An 18,749-nucleotide genomic window follows, 5' to 3' on the forward strand; every position below is an offset into this window, starting at 1 on the left:
GTTGATGTGAAATTCATCCCAGACGTTAGGTTCATCACTCCATTTTTGGCTTAGGTACAAATATCAGCCCTATCTATGATTAAAGTGGACCACACAAATGGAAAAAATGATCAGGGCAACACTTACCCTTCAAACTGTTTTAGTGTGGCCCTACCTGAATCACACACGTATGGGCCTAAATTCACCTTCCCGATACTAATGGCCTTAAATTCACCCTCCCAACTGTATCCTTTGTGTGGCTCACATAAATAACATGCCAGCCTGACTTTTTCGCCCAAGTGCGTAGTTGCCCCCTTATTTTTTGTGGGCCCACTGGGATGTGTATTACTCGAACACTTAAATGTGTAATCTCACGTTAGGTTTAACCATATGAATGGTCCCTAATATGGATTTAAGACATAAAATGAGTTCCATACCACTCATCTGAGTGGACTTAGACTCAAATATCAATACAAGGGATTACTAAGATGAACCACTTAGACCCAAATGTCCATCAGCTTTTAGGGCATTATAGCAGCTTTTAGGGCATTATAGCAGAAATAAGATAGAATGTCCACCGTTAAAAACTTCCCGAGGCACGAAAGTATCAAATCAAGCTGATATCTATATTTTCCCCTTCATTCAGGTCGGTCTATGTGACCTTATCAACATGTTGCATGCAAATTAATATTATGGTGGGCCGCTATGAGTTCTTAACCACTAATTTCCGTGGTATGGTCCAGTTGAGATTTGGACCTGCTTCATTTTTTAGACCATGTCCCGAAACATACTCTAAAATAAGCTGGATAAACATTATGCATATACAACACATGCATCAAGGTGGCCCCCATTAATGGAAACACCTGCAAGGGTGTTACCCGGGTAACACTTCATCCACTCCCTGTCAACGTCTGGTGAAAAGTGATGGATTGACCCACTTGTGGGAATTTAAAACAGCTTTATACTTTTAGTTTTGAAACATGGGACCCTGTTTGGACGAGGAAAGTCAGGATTCTCGACCCCATGCTTTGACACAATACTCGGGTTTTAAAATTAGGCAAGTGGGTCCCATGTTCAGGCAATCCGAACCATTGCTGTGCTGCTGTGTACCTTAGATTGACAAGTCCTAAAAATTTGTAAGTATGGAAGATCTTAGCCATCGATCTTGGCAATTGTTGCAGTAGAATGCAGACCGTTGTGGTGTTTCACTTCTCAACTGTCCATTTCTTCACCACACACAGAGAGGTTAGGATTATACCATGGAGGAGGCCCTAAGGACCTGGTCAATCCACTATGGGACTTAACAAACCAGTGGTCTGGATTACCGAACCATGGGCCCACTTGTCAAAACTGAAACCCGAGTGCACTGCGCAAAGGCTCACAACAAGGATTCTTCTCAATTGCTCCTTGATGTAAATGTGGTTTAGAAAAACTAATGGCCCATCACTTTCACCGGTGGAACCCGGCGAGTTAGATACTCGGATTATCTTATTCGGTGAACCAACCTAGGACACGGATTATCTTATTCAGCCGGCCAATCTTGGATGTGGATTGCAGGGTGATCCTACCACCACAAAGTCTATGTAGTGATCCATTGGTAGATGATTTGATTGGACCATGTGTTGTTCTGGAAGATAAGCTTATTTAGTAAATGCTCGCCTTTGAAACGTTCTACGCATCGATCAACCAAACCAAATTCTGTCATATCAAGTCAACAAAGAAGACATAGATTAGGCTAATATTTGTGTTTCAAATGAAAAATAAGTTTATTTAGTAAATGTTGGGGATTTGTGTTGCAAAATCACACAAATTTAAATCTAAGATAGTAATCCAAGAATACTAAGTAAACACAAGAGAACACACAGATTTAACGTGGAAAACTCTTGCGTGAAAAATCAAAGCACAAACGACAAAGTTCCATTATGAAGGCATAAATTATAAAGAGAAATGAATTATTTGATTCGAACAAACTTGAATCTTATTCTTGCTATACCTTTTAGAAACCCTAAAACTTTTTTAGGAACCCTTTGAACCCCTTTAAAAAGCCTTAGCATGCCCTATAATAGTTATATGGGTCCTTATTTATAGTTTAGAAAGCCTTAGCGCCTCTTTTAGAAAAGTCCAAAAATTGTTTCAAATTTATACAGTCCACGTGTAGGCTGCATAACCCTCGACTAGTTGAGTCAGGGCCTCGATTGGTCAAGCAGCCCGGACTCCCGAAAGAAAAACACGTTGAACTTCGAGTTGATCGGACCTCGACTGGTTGAGCAAGCCTCTCAGCTGGTCGAACAGCTCAATAATTTACATGATTTAAGATATCTTTTGCAATAGTAGATGCTCACCTTTGAAATGTACTATCCACCAACCAACTAAACCAAATTCTATTATATCAAGTCAACACAAAAGGTATAGATCAAGCTAATATTTGTGTTTCAAATGAAGGGTTTAGATGGTGTTGAGCTAGGACAGTTTCATTGGCGGGTATCTCCATCCCCACCATTTCCTATGGTGTTGTCCACTTTCGGAGCTATCTCATTTTTTAGATCATGCTCTAATATAGGAAGGAGAAAATGAAGGGGGTGGACATCTCAAGGGTCTAAGTTGTACAAACGGATTAAAGTAAAATAACTCCACAATGATGTCTTTATTATACTCATGCGTTTCATCCATTTTTTGAGATCATTTTAGAGCATTAGACAAAAATTGAATCATATCCAAAGTTGAAATGGACCCCATTGAAAATTACAATGAGGATAATGATTGTCACCATTAAAATTTTCATAGGGCTCAACATCACGTTTATTTTCCATCCAATCTATTAATAAGGTAAAAAATATACGGATGAAGAAGAAAAACAAATTTTATATTAATCCAAAACTTCTATGACCCCCAAAAGGGTTTCAATGGTAGACATTTAATCCCCCGCTTTTTTTTGCCATGTGGTCCAGTCTATCTTTAAATCTATCTTATTGTTTTTGGCTCAAGCTTTAAGATGCGCTTGCCAAACGGATGGACGGTTTTGACGTAACACAAACCTCATGATAAGACCCACGGAGCTTGCTGACGTCAATACATCAGCTATATAGCTGATGTGTGGTACACCAGCCTTTTTATGGGCCACAAAAGTTTGGACCACACCACGGACGGTTACTGCAACTCGCGTTCTCTCCTGAGATGCTGATTAGACTCGCTGCACTCGCGTAACACGTGGAAAATGTCAAAAGATGCGTAACGTGGGATCCGATCCGATCCGATCTGTTCTTAGGAGATCCCATCAATGAAGAAACGAAATTACAAACATCAGGCTTATAGAATCATCAGATGGCCATGTTCTAATCATTAACTGATCCATTAAAATTAATTGATTAATGGTTTAAACTTGTGTGCACATGTGTCTCACCTGATGATCGTATTTTCTGGATTTTAGATGCGCCCATCCAATGCATGCTGAGGATCGCCTGATGAGCGGGATCAGATCTTACACGTGTGTGACACGTTGCACGTGTGAGGCATTGCAGTTTCAAAATGCACTCGAGCGTATATCATATCAAAATTTATTCAGTCACGATCATCTGGTTGCAAAGGCAATGTAAGTAGCTTATCTGTCATGCGTCGTAGTCCCATGAGAGCATCACATATGTACAAGCGCCGAAGACAATGGCACGCACAAGAGATGGCGTGGTACCCATGTAAGATCCACGAGATTCATCTGAAGGGACCCTCAGTTAGTGGGCCTTGGCTTACAAAAATCAAGCCACTACACTCATCAGGTCCACTTTCTAGCCGTCTATCTTTACGATCAAGATAATAGTTGTGCGATCTCTTCTTCCAGGTCCTTGTAAGCCTTATCAACGAGTTAGATGACAAATAAACATTTTGGTGACCTCATTGGAGATTTTAATGGTGGGGATTCAATCAAGAATTTTTCCTGTAGTATGGTCCACCTAAGATTAGGATCTGCTTAATTTTTCGAACCATGCCCTAAATTGATCTGTCGAAATGGATGGACGGTGTGGATATAAGGCACGCACATTACAGTGGACCCATAGTTTGGGATCCACCCAAACTGCGCCCGTGGTGCTTGTGTGTGGACAAGCTCATCCTAGCTTCCTCCCTGCAAACGCGAAACGCTTCCGCTCTCTTCCATGTACAGAGATAGAGCTGATGTGTTTTTCAGAGGGAAAATGGATACTACCAACAGCAATGCTCTGGTAATGCACCACCACTCTCTCTCTCTCTCTCTCTCTGTCTGTCTCTCTCTCTCTCTCTTCCTCTTTTTTATTTTTCATTTTTCATTTTTATGGGTATTTTGCAGAGTTCGAGCTCTCTAACGATTGGGGAGCGTCTCTGCGCTGCATTCATACCGTGTATCGCGATTGTGGAAGTCCTGATCTTCGCCATCGCCGATTGCTTTAAGCAAAGCCCCTGTAAAATCCAAAACCGTTTCAAGGAAATGGCTGCGCTCGCCAAGGACTCCCCGTGTCTGCCCTAACCCCTCTTTTTTTCCTTTTTTCTTCTTCTTTCTGGAAATCCTTTTTACTCAATTTCGATTTTTCCGCAGTCACAGTGAACGAGATCGAGGCCCTGTATGAGCTGTTCAAGAAGCTGAGTAGCTCCATTGTCGACGACGGCAGCATACATAAGGTAAGGTCCTCTTGTGGGGCCCAGTCCTCTTTCCTTCTGATTTCTGGAAGCTTCTTTATGTGGTCGAGTTGCAGATAGGATTGCTGGTTTTCTCTCATCTTCAATGCGATTGTTTTTTTTTTTTTTTTTAACGCACGCACACACACCCCACACACTCATCTTCAATGCGATTGTTGCCCACAATGACTCGTGCGCATTTTTGTGAGGCGATTAGAGGTTCTACAGCCAAGGAATTATTTGAGCTGACATGCACATGTCGCCGGCGGGCAGAGCTGGGCATAATCCGACCCGATCCGATCCGAACCAAAGGCCAGGATTGGGCCGGATTGAGTTGTCCCAGCCAGATCCGACCATTCAACGGATCAAGTTCGGATCAATGTCAATCCGGACCGATCTGATCAATTGGATCCGATCCGCACAATATTCATTCAACACTATTTCCTGTAATGTTGTCCACTTGAGATTGGGATACACCTCATTTTTTGTTTAATTCCATAAAATGATCTAGAAAATTAGATGGAAGGCATGGATGAAATAAATACATCATGGTGGGTCCACATAGCACCGACCATCAGCCATTGGCTGCTGGCAGGGGAGTAGCCAATCCCTCCTCTCAGCTCGTGGCTCGAGGTGCATCGAGCACCGAGCTCTGACACGGACAAAAGGGAATGGTTCTATGCGGTCGAGCTGTGTGGGCCCCACCGTGGTGCATGTCAAACATCAACACTGTGCATTTGATGGGTCCCCTTTAAATTATGGGATATCCCAAAAATCAGCCATATACGGAACTCAGGTGGGTCATACCATCTAAAATCATGTGAAGACATTCCTAAAACATATAAAAGAACTTGGTGGGGCCCACCTAAAATTTGGATGCATCTGAAACTTGGTTTGACCCCTCATCCAAGTGGGACACACATAATGGATGGTCTGAATTTGTGAACCACACCTCGGTGGGCCTAAAAAATGATCATGAACGTTTTAATGGGAGGTTACCCGTAACCCTCTCAACGTTGTATGTGATTGAAGCGGCAGCCTTGCAGGTGTACCAATGCACCAAGCCGGTTGATATATTGATGTTAGCAAGTTATGTGAGTCCCATCATGAGGTATGTGTTATATCCAAACCGTCCATCCATTTGGTGGGCCAGTCTTAAGGCTTGAGCTGTAAAATAAGAAAGATCTAAAGATCAAGTGGACCACACTGCAAAAAGCAGTGGGGGGTTGAACGTCTACCATTGAAACAGACTATTCGATTCGAACTGTACCCAACCCGATCCGACTCGGTTCCCTTGACCGAGTTGGACTCGGTTCAGGTCGGGCCAGCAATACAACGGATCGGATCAAGTCAGAGGACCCGGACTCAATCCCGGATCGGATCGAGTTCGGGTCAGGGCATTGAAAGTTTTGGATCGAGTCGAGTTGGACCCAATCCGGTCTGACTCAACCCGATGCCCACCTCTACATGTCGGTAATCCAGACAGTTGATCAGATGGAACTTAACTTGGATAGATCTTGTGGCCAAACTACTTTATAGTGGAAGCTCTTAGCTATCCAATGTTTGATCTTTCGAGCATCAAATGCAATTCCTGCTGTAGTTGCTTTTGGAAGGTTAGGATTGTTCAATCAGGACTTGCCAAAGTGCATTTGATGCCAGTGTGGTTCTTTTTATTATTTATAAACTCGATAACATTAGTGTCAGTTGTCTGATGAGCTGACACTATGTTGTGCTTCTATAGTAGAACTCCATTGTACTTCCACTTTTATAAACTTGATAAAAAAATAAAGGAAAAATATTATTAAAAGTAAAACAGATATAGGTGTATCGATAATTTTCTACTTTGTGACTCTTGTTTATCAAGAAGAACGGGTCGTTTGTCAACCTACAGCGTATGGCCTGAATTACCATTGTATTCATTTTGTCTAGTATTCAATACAGTTGGGGCATGCCTTTTAGTTACACAGACTACCCAAATGCGGGCTGTGCCATGCGCGGATGGGCATTGGCTGTAGAGAACCCTCCATTTCGACACAACCTAGTGATTTGAAGACTTCTTTTCCTCGATCTTGATTCACGTAGAAATTCAGGAATTATGATACCAGTTGAACCACAAGAACAGAATTTTTGTTATGCTTAATATCTTTAGTTTGATCTGTATTTGCATTAATTTGAAACTATATTTGCATTAATTTGAATACGTGTAGATACTAGTTAATTAGCAAAGGAAGGTATCAATTTCAATCAATATCTGTGTCATCCGGATCCATCCAGTAATTGGATTGCAAATTGATTGGTTAAAGTGAAAATATAGCCAACTGCTGATATACAATGGTCCCTGCCTGCATGGAATGTTTGGATCAAATGAAAGGCTGGAAATCAAGGCTGAGGATTATGTAGTTCTCAGGCTTATGAAATAGCCTGAAATGGAAGAGTTCATCTGCTGCGGTTTAAGCATGAAAATTTAATGATTCTTTCAAGGCTGCTAATTTAACTTCATCATTATTCAGCAGTTAAGACCTCAGATATTACTCTTTGAAACGGCAACTGCTTATTGCTAATGTTATGCCAGTCCTGGCAGCTTGTAGGCTATTAGGAAGCAGATGCTAGATAAATTTTCTACCAGGCATTGATTCTCATGAGAACCTGTTAGAAGTACCCTTTGAGAACTCATCCTACATGATGTGTCGCGGCATCCAATCCGTCCACTAGATATGTCACCTCGTGAAATCCCTAGGGCCCAGAAATTCGCCTGATTCAAAAAACAGGTGGCCCACAGCAAAGTGGGAAGGGACGCCCACCCTTGATTTTCACCAGGGCCCACCTAAGTTGCAAATGAGCATGATTTTTTGGCTGACCCTTCAGCCAAGCCCGATGAAGGGACTGTATGGCCTGGATTGCATATACACATCATGTGGGATGAATTCTCAAAGGGTTCTTATGTGTTCTCATGAAAACCGGTTCCGAGGGGAAAATTTATTGTAGATCCTAAACATCTTTTTGACGATGCTTCAATCTCTTATTTGGTAGGAGGAACTTCAACTGGCACTATTCAAGACTCCATCTGGCGAGAACCTTTTTCTGGATAGAGTAAAATATTGACTTATGTCCTAATTTCCCTTTTCTATTGTCTTTTACCATTGGCTTCTGTCACTTGGTACTACTGACTCAAATATAGATGTATAGTATCTTCTTATTTTAGGTCGTTTTGTCCTTCAATAACTTCAATTGTTGTCTCCCGCTCCTCAGATGAGCTGGTAGAGACTGTGTAGTGTGTGTGAGTGATCCATGGTTCAAGTCTTGGTAGTGTTGCCTTCCAAATTTTTTTAAAAAAAAACTTCAATTGTTTAGTACAATTACATTTATTCATTTATTTGTGCATTTCATTTGTTGGTTAGTTACTGATCTGTTACACAAGATGTCTTTGGGCAAACTCGTGACTTATTTTTCCCTTTTCCCTTAGAATTGCCAAAATTTTACTTGCACTATTCTTTCTTCAATCAGATTGTTTAACGTTTCTTTTAACCTTTGTTTACACTTTACAGGTTTTTGATCTTTTTGATGAAAAGAAAAATGGTGTTATAGATTTTGATGAGTTTGTCCATGCACTCAGTGTCTTCCATCCTTGCACTCCTATGGATGATAAAATTGACTGTAAGGTCCCACCCACTCTGTGTGTGTGTCGGTGTGTGGTTATATGCCTATCTACATGCATATCATAACATCTTTTATTTTCCTTTGGATTTTTGCAGTTGCATTTCGGCTGTATGATCTGAGGCAAACAGGGTATATAGAGCGTGAAGAAGTGAGTGAGTTGCAAACTGGAACTTGTTATGGTCTCCGTGAAATTCTAACATGAAGTAGAGTCTAGCTATCACATATACATATGCTTATAAATAAATAAACACAAAACACATTTATGTATGTATGTAATCTGTATGTGTATATGTATTTAGAGTTGATGCCATCTCCTGGAGTTGTAGTTGTTACAATTCACAGGCAGTATGTTATCTTCTAGCATGTTTATTTGTTGATTTTGGGGTTAAACAGGCCATTCCTTTTGCTCACTATTGTCAAACACATTAAGGGTGCAGCATGGTGTTGGTGTGGCTACATGTATAGTTCCAATATATTATATTGTTAAAAAAAAAGTTTTTTTTAAAAAAAAAAAGAAAAAGAAAAGAAAAGAAGAAGAAGCCTTTTTAATAATTTTTGTTATCTTTCAAAAAGAAAACATGTTCATCATGCAAAAATTTGTCCAAGTATCTGTTCTAGTCTGCAAGGACATATTCAATGGAAGCTGGTTTGTTTTATTCTTTTGTAGTTTTCGGTGCCAATTGCCAAGTCTCGTAGTTTAGCACCCTCATCATATCAAGGGATGCTTTTGAACTTGTTAAGCATGTTCTCCTAGTAAGGTTCTTATCGATTACACATCAAGAAGCAAACTTATCTACATTGATAGTGGCACTTCTTTTGTGTCTCGAAATTTAATTTAATTATATTTGATTCAAGAAAGGTCTGTGTCAGATCTTTATAAGCTTTTGTAGTGCATAATTTTACTTTGTTGTTGTATTCGATTGCTTCTGTATCCTTCTTTTCTCTAGATTTAACTTTTTAAACATTTGATCCAGAAAAAAGGTCCATGTGTATGCACCTTAAGAGCTTTTGTAGTTGTTAGGTCAAGCGTAAATATGTTGAAATTACTTTTATGGATGGTACAGAAGATGTACTGGTGACAAACAAGATTTGCTGCCCTCCCCCAAGTGGTCTCTTTTTTATTTTTCTTTGTATCTTCATTTAATCAATGTTTCTGGGTTATTTCAGTAGTTTTTTTTGCACTGCTATCTTATTGCCAATTGATCTTATTCCTCCATCTATTGAACTTTTGTACTTGAAGAATAGTTGGATCTAAGTGTCATTAAAAACATCTTTCTTTTCAGGTTAAGCAGATGGTTATTGCTATTCTGATAGAATCAGACATGAAGCTATCAGATGAGCTTCTTGAAGCCATCATTGATAAGGTAAGGCTTTGTCCAAGTTTACTCCTTTTGGCTTCCTTCCTTAGCCTTTTTGAATGTTCTATACTTTATTGTCTATTCATTACATGGGCAGACATTTGAAGATGCTGATGCCGACGAGGATGGTAGAATCAACAAAGAGGAATGGAGAGATTTTGTTGTTCGAAAACCCTCCCTTTTGAAGAACATGACTCTCCCTTATTTGAAGTATGCAATGCACTTTAATGTCATAATGTGCTCTTCTTTACCCACAATTCACTGCAATTGAAATCTGCATTTTTTTAATTCATATTTAAGCATGAGATTTATCTACACATTAACCCTTGCACGTCTAATGTTTCTTATCACATAACAAAGAGGATAAACTAAGACAGAGACATGCGTATGTTGTAATTTTCTCACAGGAGCAGAGTGGGAGAGAGAGAGAGAGGGCGAAGCAATACAAGGATGTCCTCAACAAAACGCTCAATAAAGGCAGGCAAGAGATAAAGATTTCGAGAGAGCTGTTATGATGGCTCGTTCGAGAGGGCAATCAGGAGGGCGGCAAGGATTTTGAGCAGCTAAAAGATTGAGGGGTCAATCGAGAGGGTAATCCTTATGGGGGAATCATGTGATAAGAGAGAAGATTTATTTGAAGTCCAGAGGAGACGGAGCACGAAATCAGAAAAAACATGAAACAACAGAAGAGGGAACATGGGGGAAATGAGAAAGGTAAGAATGTGTGTGAAGATGAGGGAGGAGAAGACGATCTAGAACAAGAGGAGGGAGAATGGACGATGATCGGGAAGAAGAAAGAAGTTAAGTAAGGGAAAGTGATAAGCGCTTGTGGGAGCTGGTGACACTATTTATTGAAAACTTCATGATGATTGGAAAGAATGGCATTTCGTTTGGGCATTTAGAACCCATGGGGAGATAATGAAAGTAGGTTGTCCTGAAGAAGAGAGGATCGGAGGGGATAAGAGGCTTTGCATTCGTATGAATGACCTCAGAGGAGGTGAAAAAGGCTATTGTAGCATATAATAGGAAGTATTATTAAGGAAAGAAACTGACGGTGAAGTGGCTAGATATAGTTTGGTTGTTGTCAATAAGGAAATCCTTGGGAGAAAAAACAGGGGAAAGGGGAAGAGGAAAGAGGGAGGAGAGATGGTGAAGAGGGTGGAAAGGCCAAAATTGAGGAGGGCTATGGTGTCGAAGGGAGTTGGGTTGTACAGGGATGTGGTGGTTAGGCATTTGAGATGGGAAGAAGGAGAACCAGGGGGAGGAGCCAAAGTAATGCGGGGGCATTTTCACACTGGGCTCGAGTGGGGTGGACTGTGGGATGCAGAGGCACACTTAGGGTGGGTGGCCCATAAAACCCATGGATTTGGGGCCTGTGTGAGGTGGGTGGCTCGTATGAGGCAGAATCCATGGATTTGGGGCCTACGAGGAGGATTCAGCCGATGAACAACCCATGGATTTGGGGCCTGGGCTATGAGATAAAGGGATTAATTTGCCATGTTCTATCAGTTCGAGCTTTTAGAGCAAGTGGTTAATTGTCATGCATCAAATTGGTATCAAAGCGGAAGGTCTTGTGTTCGAGACTCCTCACCTGTGGTGATTAATGTGGGGGCATATTCACACTGGGCTTGGGTGGCCTGTGGGATGTAGGGGTACGCTCGAGGTGGGCGGCTTGCAGAACCCATGGATTTGGGGCCCATGTGAGGCAGGTGGCTCATTTGAGGCGGAACCCGTGAATTTCAGAGCTGTGTGAGGTGAGTGGCTTGTGTGAGGTGGAACCCATGGATTTGGGGCCGACGAGGGTTCAACCAATGACCTAACCCATGGATTTGGGGCCTGGGCTATGAGATAAATGGATTAATTTGCCATGTTTTATCAGTTCGAGCTTTTAGAGCAAGTGATTAATTGTCCTACATCACAAAGAAGACGACCAAGTGCAATCGGGGGGAGTCAGGAGGCAGATGGACCGATTACCATCAATTCGTACATGTTGGTGAATGCAGGACAACATCTTCAGTCAGAGGTTCTGATCTCTCTTCTGCCAGAAGTTGAGACCAACAAGCTTCTACTATTAGTGAGCTTCTTCAACAATGACATGGTCGTTAGGATCTGTAGCTGGAAGAGCTTGTCATTGTTGGGTCAGGAGGAAGCCTGATATCAATTGTGGGGATTGTTGTTGGAGTTACGGGTGCAAGATATTTTCATGGAGGTGGGCACATGCTTGGGGGAGGTGGTAGCCATTGATCCCCTTTCAAAAGGTTGTGTAGAGCTCCGTGCCACGAGAATCTCCGTCAGGACTTCTCCGGTTCTGGAGATGTTGAAGGTGGTCATCGGTGATGTCAACCTGAAAGTGAAAAGGAGATACGAGAAGGAAAGCTAACGATGCATGCATAAAGAGAAGAGGAAAGGTAGAGGATTGACAATGGAGGAGTACACGTGGGGTGGTCCGGTAGACTACTAGATGGGCGAGGGGACAGGCGGCGAGCGGAGAAGCATGATGGGGGAGTAGTTGTTGAGGTGGCAGCGGGAGAAGGGAGGCTGGTCTTTTCGTTGGTAGGTGGAAGCATTTTGAAGGAGGGGGAGGATGACGCATTTTGGGAACATCAGGAGAAGGACAGAGACATATGGATGGCTCGATGTTAACGGTTGTTAGAGAATGTCTTCACCTCTTGGTGTGTGGCAAGAGGCTAGGACAAATGGCAAGTGAGGCTTGCATGTGGCTGATGAAGACGGTTGTGCATTTATTGCTAAATAGGGGCATGGCCGAGTGCATTTAGTACTGCATAGGCGCATGACAATAGTGTATGTGAAGGGGGCAAGAGATACTGGATCTAAATGATACCTATACAAAGGTGCATAGGATGAGGACACGTGTACATCAAATCCAAGGGAGATGAAATGGTGTTAGGGGGAGTGACACGTGTCATGGAGTGGCAGCTAGCGAAGGTAACACGAGCGATAGAGAAGACATGTGATGGAGTAGATTCATGCGAAGCTTAGTGGATTAGGGACACATGCCTTAATCACTTATAGGGCACACATGCAATACATTGTCATCATCAAGCTCTCAAAGAAGTGATATTTCCACGAGACCCTTGGTCGAAGGAAATGGGAAGAATAGCTCCGTGCAACTTAAAATGGGGGACATTGACATGGAAGAGATCGGTCCTTCAGAAGATGCAGGGAATGTGGGTCCAAAAGACGAACTAGGGCCGCTAGTCCTCGCTAGCTAGGTAGCTGATGTGGAGGAGACCGACGAAAGCATGAAGCTCTTGGAATAAAAGCATGATAAAGTGGAAGAGGAGGAAGCTTTGGTCATCTCTCTTATATAGGTATTAGCCACGTCTGTCATGAGTTGGAAGACCTTAGCAGAATTGTAGAAATGCCCATTTCAGCATTGCGCAAGGGGGAAGTGGGAAGAGATTAGGTGTCGGTGGCAAAAAGTAAGAGGTGGATCCCAAAAGCTCTAGGTCATATTGGAAGAATGTTGGGGTCACTTTTGGAGATTGTGAGGAGGGCTGCATCACTCTCTTCCAACTAGTAGAAGAAAGGGGTGTCCAGAATGCCATGATGAAAGATCAGTTGGGGCAGCTGACTATAAAAGGGAGTAGGAGCTGAAGGGCCTTGAATGTTCAATCAATTATGATGGAAGTGTTCAACCAAACGGGGGAAAGGGAAGAGAACGTGTTTAATGAAAATAATTAGCTGGAACGTGAGTGGGATGGGTTTCCCCTTGAAATGAGCTCAGATTAGGGATGTTTGCAATTGACACAGGGCACAAATGATCGCACTTTAGGAAGCGAAATTGTGTTTGATGAACCAAAAAATAGTGGATGAAATCTGGAGAGGAAAATCGAAGGAGTGGGCAGCCAAGGAAGCAATAGGAACAATGAGAGGAATTGTAGTAATCTTGGACTCTTGGATCTGGGCAAAAGTGGATTGCTGGAAATGAGAACTAAAGGTGTTAGTGCTGTTGAGGGATGTGAACTCTGGTTTCATATGGGCGTTTTCTTCAGTAGACGGGCCGAATATGCTGGGTAGGAGAGATTCTCTTTGGGTAGAGCTAGAAACATCTGGAAAGAAATGGGACGCCCCTTAGTGCATTGGAGGGGACTCCAATGTAGCAAGGTTCTCCTATGAAAAATCTTTGGGGGGTAGGAACACTCGAAGCATGGTGGAGTTTTCAAATTAGGTTCAAAGGAACAAGCTAATTGACCTTCTAATGGTGGATGTCAAGTTCACATGGTCTAATGGCCAAGAGAAACCAATTCAGTCCAAGATTGATTGATTCTTAGTCTCAGCAAAATGGATAGAGAAGTTCCCTTTAACGAGTCAACAAGAGCTACCGAAACCAGTTTTGGACCACTGTCCAATTTTACTAGAGGTGGAGGATTGGTGGCCCAAGCCATTCAGGTTTGAAGTTTGAACTTGCGTGGCTTGAAGTGGGCAGATTTGCAGACTTGAATGGTGGGCATCATTGGAAGTGGAAGGATATCTAGGTTTTGTGCTATTCCAAAAAATGAAACTTCTTAAAGGGAAAATCTTGCAATAGAAGGACATCCAGGTTTTGTGCTATTCCAAAAATATGAAACTTCTTAAAAGATAAGTCATTAGAAGTGGAAGGATATCCAAGTTTTGTGTTATTCAAAAAAAAATATAAAAATGAAACTTCTTAACAGGAAAACCATGCAGTGGAGAAAGGAGGTGCTCAGCAAAAGGGAGCAAGAGATGGATGGTATCCTCAATGAAATACAAGCGTTGGCGTCAAGGAGGGTGTGGTTGTATCCTCAGACGAAAGAGCTAGAAGGGAAATGCTGACATTATAATATAAAAGCTTCCTATAGGAAGATGAATTAAAATGGAAGTAGCAATCAAGGGTAAATTGGCTTGAGTAAATTCTTCCACAGACTAGCTAGCACAAGGGTAAGGGCCAATAGAATTCACAGCATGGTGGTGAATGGTGTTAGGGTGGAGGAAAAAGCTAAGGAATGCAATGCTATTATTTATTTTTATCATGGTTTGCTCACAAACGAAGGATGGGGGAGGCCGAGATTGGATGATATGGAATTTCAGATTATCTCGGAAGAGGAGGCTAATACTCTTGGAAGGCCGGTTACAGAAGCTGAGATTAAAGTGGTGATCAATGAGCTAGGGAGGGATAAAGTGCCAGGACCAGACGGTTTTCCCTTGGCGTTCTTTCAGATTTTTTAGGAGTTAGGGAAATCGGATGTGGGCAACTTTATCAAGGGGTTCTTCAAAAAGATCGGCTACCAGTGGAGTTAGGGGCAACTTTCATTGCATTGATTCCAAAGAAAGGAGCTGACAGTCTAAAAGATTTTAGGTCGATAAACTTGATCGGGGCTCCATATAAGATTTTGGCAAAAGGTATTGGCCGCAAGCTTCTAGGCCATGCTTGGAAGTGCTATATCCAAGACTGAAGGTGCTTTTGTTGAGGGAATCCAAATATTGGATGGAGCCTTGATAGCTCACAAATGCATCGATTATTGACTTGAAGAAGGCAAAGGTGAGGTGGTGTGCAAGTTAGATTTGGAGAAAGCGTATGATCATATTGATTGGGATTTCCTCGACTATATGCTAGGCAGGCTTGGGTGTGGGGAGAAGTGGAGAAGATGGATCAAGGTGTGTGTCAGATCAGTTAGGTTCTTAGTCTTATTTAATGGGTCACCGGAGGAGTTTTCTAACCATCCAGAGGCCTCAAGCAGGGGGATCTGTTGTCACTATTCTTATTCGTGGTAGTGGCAGATGCGCTTAGCAGAATGCTGGAAAAGGGGGTCTCGGCAGTCTTAATCTTCAGTTCGTGGACAACACTATATTGTTTTGTGACGTCAATGTAACACAGGTTGACAATCTTAGTAAGATAATTTGCTGCTTTGAAGTGGTGTCGGGATTGAAGGTGAACGTGCAAAAAAAGTGAGATGCTAGGAATGGGGGGTGTAGGTTGAGCTTGTTTCCATCTACTTACCTGGGTTTACTGCAATGCATTGGTAAACCCGCCAAGCATTTACAAGATCAGGTCATTGAAAAGTTCAAAAGGAAATTGGTGTCTTTGAAGTGAAGGCACCTATCGTGAGGAGGAAGGATCACTTTAATCAAGGCAACTCTATCAAATCCCCCAAAATATTTTCTATCAATGTTCACTTGTTCTTGACGATTTGATGACCTATGGTCTAACTGGAGGTCTGGTCTTGGATAGAGTGGAATGGCAGAATAGGATTCATGTAGGACCCGAATTTATTGGCATTAGGCTTAGATGATGATGATAGTGGTGATGTTTTTCCTTTGTAGAAACTGGAAGATACTTGGATGGGGATCCTCGGGGTTTATATGTTAAAATCTGGTTTTTGAAAAGTTCTAAATTTTGTTGTGTATCAAAAATCCTAACACGAATCATGTCATGATTGCTCGGCGAAAGTTCAATGACTGGCTCTCTACCTGACATCAACCCCCCTTAACATGAGCCCTGGATCGGCTGGCCATCACTACAAGGTTAAGTTGTAAGAATGGCAACAATAAATATCACAGAATACTATTCAAGTATTGGATTTTTTATTTTTTATTTCCCTTTATTTGAGCCCAGCTAGACTAGGATATGGTTTCCTGGCACAATGTAAGTTTGTGTTCAGCGTGTAGGGATGGGGTTTTGAGTCATGTTTTTGGCTTGGAAAATGGCATTCACAGGTGCTCCTAGTGAAGTGTTAACCAACTTCTATAGATTAGGGGAGCATTCTCATACTAGGTTGGTGATTCTGTGAAGAGGGTTGCCAAGAGGTGGAGGATAAGGCTTCCATGACTAGAGGTGGGGATTTAAGGTTTCATAGGAATGATTTTAGTTTTTCACATTTCATGCAAGGAGGTAGGGAAATGATTTGCATAGGTAGGATGATTCATTTCATAGGTTTCTTGTGGGTAGGTAGGCATTTGTGGTTTGGTTTTTGAAGATTTAGGGGTTAGGTTTTTGGGGATTGCCTTTGTAGGGACTTAAATATTGAAGTCTTTGGCAATATTTAATCGAGTGTGCAGGAAGAATGATAAGCCAGTCATGGAGATGAAATGAGAAACATAAGATTAGCATGCGAGCCACTGATGAAATGTTAGAACCAATTCCTTTTGTTGTGTCCAACAAGGCGAGAATGATCAATGTCCTTGAGGAACTACTGTACCGTGTGTTTGGAACAGATTTGTTGATTGACCTAGAAAATGTCCATAGGAATGAATTGGATGCTCAGCGCTTCTACATATAATGACCAGATCTTGAACCTTCCATGCAGAAGCCTTTTCATATCCATTCCATGTCTCTGTAATTTTTCATTTCAGCTGATACGACTGATTTATTGGGTGTGCCAGTATGATCTTCATTAAAGGTTAAAAAAAAGAAAAGAAAAAATGTGTATCATATACTCATATTGAATAGACTATGAGAAAGTGCTTGATTATAATAAACCTATGTGGTAGTCTATTACATAGTGCCTATGGGAGTTTTGTATTCTGATTGTCAGTCCCAAGCACGGATAAAGGAAGTTGCATCAGGTTGGCAGCCGGTGTCTAACTTCTGCCAAAACTTTCATCATGAATCCCGAAAATATGATCCCAATTAGTTGGGATAGTGCTTTGATGATGGTGGTGGTGGTGATTGTTCTTCAATATCACCCAAAACTACTAGATTTATCTTGAAGAGGAGTGAAAAGGAATGCTAATCTAACTAATGATTTATCTTCATGATCTTTCAGGGACATCACTACGGTCTTCCCCAGTTTCATCTTCAACTCTGAGGTTGATGATTGAATATTAGAAGCCATGTGGCAGAAGCCTAGAAACTCCTTGAGAGGGGGAGAGAGCTTTAAAATTCCATGGGATAACAGATTGACATTCGCAGATGCATGGGTCCTTGCTACCAGGAAGCAATTGATCCGAATCAAAGTGTCAACACCTCTCCTCCAGGCAGTCATGAATGAAGTGTGGATTTTGCGAATTGAAACAGGAGTTCTGTTTGCATTTGAAAACTTTGTGCAGTGTGCAGTCGACAGATACAATGATTCTGTTCATTGTAAAATGATGTGCAGAATGCCTCGTGTGATTCCTTGCATTGTACGGAGCTTCACAAGTGATTGTCGGGCAATATTTACAATTATGATGGCGGGAGAAGCCCTTGGTATCTGATACCAGATCTGGGCCGTTCATTGGATGTTTGCCGATCCCTCATGTGGTTATAATGCAGCCCCTCAAAAGATGGCGGTAAAATGGACGGTGAAAAATAAAATAGTTAATGGTCTGTATTTCAAGGTAAAGTCAGCTACTACTGGCTTAGTGATATTTTTTGGGTTATTTTCCCTCCACAATTGGATCATTAAGTTGGATGGTTGGGATTTAAAGAGCCACGACCATTCTTTAGGTCCTGCACACACGACATTGGCATGGTTTTCAAGGAGCTATGCTAAGTTCGCCCAGGTGTATAAGTAAACTGATGTACATGAAACCACTCCTACCAGCATGGCAGTGAGTTGCATGATCCAAGTCATCCATCACGAGGATACCATTATGATGATCTTCTTGATGACCTTTGGGCAATATGGCTCATATGAGAGGTCTCGCCTGATGGACGGAGTAGATGGCACCTGCACACCATGGTGGACCACAGATCTTTGGTGTTTAAAAAGAGTTAGTTCGGAGAATGGAAGAAAATAGGAAGGTTTGAATGTCCGAAAACACTATTTCCCTGATACGAGATATGTAACGAGCTACAAAAATACGATATCCTTGTTTTGATGAGTTCATTTTGCATGTTCAGAGGCCACCATTATACATAAATGGGGTCTAACTGGTCCAGCATGGCTGCTCCACCTCCACTATAAAAGTTGGACCCTTGAAAATCAATCATCAAGTGGGCCACGTTAAAGTTGGACTCTTAAAAAATCAAGCTGATCCAATTGACCAGGTGGGCCATGCCACAGGAAGCAATAAACCAGCACCCAAAAACTTCTAAATTCAAGCATTGGGCCACTTGAAGCAGGGATCAGCTTGATTTTGGGAGTGTCCCATTTTCATGGTCGAGTGACCATGAAACGGTCAATCACTCATGACCATTCTTTGGTTTGC

The 18,749-nt window shown here is 41.9% G+C and overlaps 1 protein-coding gene across 2 annotated transcripts; it reads left to right on the top strand.

Annotated features, from left to right (window-relative positions):
• The first annotated feature begins 4,068 nt into the window (after window positions 1-4,068).
• LOC131222746 (calcineurin B-like protein 9) lies at window positions 4,069-17,992 on the top strand. Of its 2 annotated transcripts, XM_058217923.1 has the most exons (9): window positions 4,069-4,190; window positions 4,295-4,460; window positions 4,541-4,623; window positions 7,651-7,710; window positions 8,166-8,274; window positions 8,373-8,425; window positions 9,561-9,641; window positions 9,733-9,845; window positions 17,384-17,992. In XM_058217923.1, the coding sequence occupies exons 1-9, from the start codon at window positions 4,125-4,127 to the stop codon at window positions 17,436-17,438; spliced, it is 786 nt and encodes a 261-aa protein (XP_058073906.1). In that variant the 5' UTR covers window positions 4,069-4,124; the 3' UTR covers window positions 17,439-17,992. The 2 variants fall into 2 exon arrangements, with proteins under 2 accessions (XP_058073906.1, XP_058073907.1); XM_058217924.1 differs by lacking the exon at window positions 7,651-7,710.
• Window positions 17,993-18,749: the final 757 nt, after the last annotated feature.

Source organism: Magnolia sinica, chromosome 13 (assembly GCF_029962835.1).
Source record: "Magnolia sinica isolate HGM2019 chromosome 13, MsV1, whole genome shotgun sequence".
Lineage (NCBI taxonomy): Eukaryota > Viridiplantae > Streptophyta > Magnoliopsida > Magnoliales > Magnoliaceae > Magnolia > Magnolia sinica.

Excerpts from the sequence above, each read along its gene's own strand:
- LOC131222746 (XM_058217923.1), top strand. The coding sequence starts at position 4,125 with ATGTACAGAGATAGAGCTGATGTGTTTTTCAGAGGGAAAATGGATACT. Across the intron at positions 4,624-7,650 it reads ACGACGGCAGCATACATAAG|GAGGAACTTCAACTGGCACT; the intron begins GTAAGGTCCTCT and ends CTTATTTGGTAG. Across the intron at positions 9,846-17,383 it reads ATGACTCTCCCTTATTTGAA|GGACATCACTACGGTCTTCC; the intron begins GTATGCAATGCA and ends ATGATCTTTCAG.